Source organism: Macrobrachium rosenbergii, chromosome 21 (assembly GCF_040412425.1).
Source record: "Macrobrachium rosenbergii isolate ZJJX-2024 chromosome 21, ASM4041242v1, whole genome shotgun sequence".
Classification (NCBI taxonomy): domain Eukaryota; kingdom Metazoa; phylum Arthropoda; class Malacostraca; order Decapoda; family Palaemonidae; genus Macrobrachium; species Macrobrachium rosenbergii.
The window spans coordinates 9,574,847-9,577,129 of NC_089761.1; the positions used below are offsets into that span (position 1 = coordinate 9,574,847).

Consider the following 2,283-nt stretch of genomic DNA (forward strand, 5'->3'; position numbering starts at 1 on the left):
TGTACAGATTTTAAGCGGGGTAGTGTTTAGTCTAAGGGATACGGACACTAAAACCATATGCTCATCAATGTTACATTAAGAACGATACCTGGGCATGAAATTTGTCAGTCCATCAAAAACAGAATTTTTGGCAACATAGGTTACTCTTTAACTGTCAATATGGGCACACTTATCATTATCCAGAATATCCTCCTACTCCCCACGGTTAACAGTTAATCTAATTGTTTGTTGATACCTTTTTAATTTGTTCCGCCCTAGTTTGTATACTGTAATTCTCTGCTACTAGATTCCAGTTATTTTTAAGATGTCTGAATAGTTGCGACCAATCAGAATCACACTCTTGGTTTTACTCCTCCTTTGAGGTACTTAGCGTTTAAATATTGCGTTTCATTTATATATATATATATATATATATATATATATATATATATATATATATATATATATATATATATATATATATATATATATATATATATATATATATATAAATATTTCTATTGAAATCAATGATATTATCAATGGCAGAGATTATCTGGACTTTTAATCTGTCAATACTTCTTTTTCTCTTCAGACAGACTTCTCAGGTATGAGGAAAAATTATTCACATTTCTTTCCATTTGCTTATTATAGTCGATGGACCATTTCCGGGCATATCGGCGATCTTCAGGACTGAATTGCGAGTTAACATACACAGTTTTTGTTGTTACATGTGGACTATGCTTAGAATTTGAAACATGATGTCATTGGGATGCTGAGACCCTGGCCTGTAGTCTGCGATGATTGGGAAGATAAATTCTGATAATAGGGCTATGAAACTGTCTGTGATCACTGGAGACTACGGCTAGGATATTGTTAAGGCACCGCAAAGACCCATAAGGCCTGCAACCTGTTGCGCCTATAATTGCCCAAGTTAACTCCCAGCTTATGAAGTAGCCAAGACTCTGAATTAGATCAGCACTCAGTACATCCTTAAGGGGTACTCAGCAGTTCCCCCAGCAGAGTTCATCGATATTCTGAATACTTCGTCTCCGAGCTCTACCATCGCATCTCTGGACGTAGAAAGTTATTTACGAACATACCGTTGGACGAAACCATCGATATTATTTTAAGGAGAGTCTATCATTCGGATGCTATGCCCCTTAACATACCAGAAGATGCCTTTCGACATCATCCCTAAATCTGCACCAAGGAGGCCCCTTCCTCTCACATAGGGGTGACCTCTTTCGACAGGTAGAATGTGTCGCCATGGGATCCCCTTGAAGTCCTATTTACCAATATGTACATGGCAGATGTTGGGGAAAGAACCTTCAATTCCCATCCAAAACCGAAGATATATCCTCAATATATAGACAATATCTCCATTACCATTGATACTGACGAAGAAGTCACCTGCCTACAGTATGCCTTGAAGAGTAACTCTAGCCTAAACTTCACTATTGAATATGATGTAGAAGGCCGACTTCCCTTCTTGGATGTAAATGTGGAGAAGAAAGGAGACAGGTACAATACTACCGTGTACAAAAAGGCAATTAATGTGGGCCAGTGCCTTAATGCCGATGGGGAGTGCCCTGACACTTATAAATGCTCTGTGGCAGCCACTTACATGAGACTTGCAATTACACACTGTTCCTCATGGAAAGCTACTCACGCAGAGCTCCAACGTGTTACACAGCTCCTAACTAATAACAGATACAACAGCAATCTGAAAGAAGGAAGGTTTAATACAAAAACAGTTGGATGTGTATGCCAGCACACTGGTGACGACAACATCAGATAGTTTTACAAAGCCACACAACAGACAGTTCAAGGCCATAAAAAGAATAATTGAAAGAGGTACGACACATACAAATCCTGGCAAAAGGATTTCCTTACGTGTCTACTGCTACCCAACCTAGTCAGCACCCTTTGTAATGTGAAATAGCACAGCCCCCATAGAGAGATGTGGAAGTCGACCAACATAGTATACAAATATGAATGTTCCCAAGGGACATGTCAGGCCCTCAGCAATTACTACATAGGTTGCACTCCTACTACTCTATGCAGGCGATTGCAAACTCACCGCAACCAAGGGGCAATATTTCAACACTACCTAGATGACCATGACCATAAACCGATGCTAGAAGAATTATTAGAAAGCACAAAGACCGTGCATAGAGAAGTTTGGTTCCACAGATTGCAAACAGCAGAAGCTGTGAGTATAGATCAGCAACAGCCAGTGTTAAATATACAGAGGAATATGGACTTCATCTTCCCTTCTTCAATTAAACCACAGGATATCCG

The 2,283-nt window shown here is 39.4% G+C and overlaps 1 protein-coding gene across 1 annotated transcript; it reads left to right on the forward strand.

Moving 5' to 3' along the window:
- The first annotated feature begins 1,279 nt into the window (after positions 1-1,279).
- Positions 1,280-1,780, forward strand: LOC136849382 (uncharacterized). Its single transcript, XM_067122735.1, has one exon. It carries the CDS (start codon positions 1,280-1,282, stop codon positions 1,778-1,780), a length of 501 nt encoding a protein of 166 aa, XP_066978836.1.
- The last annotated feature ends 503 nt before the right edge of the window (positions 1,781-2,283 follow it).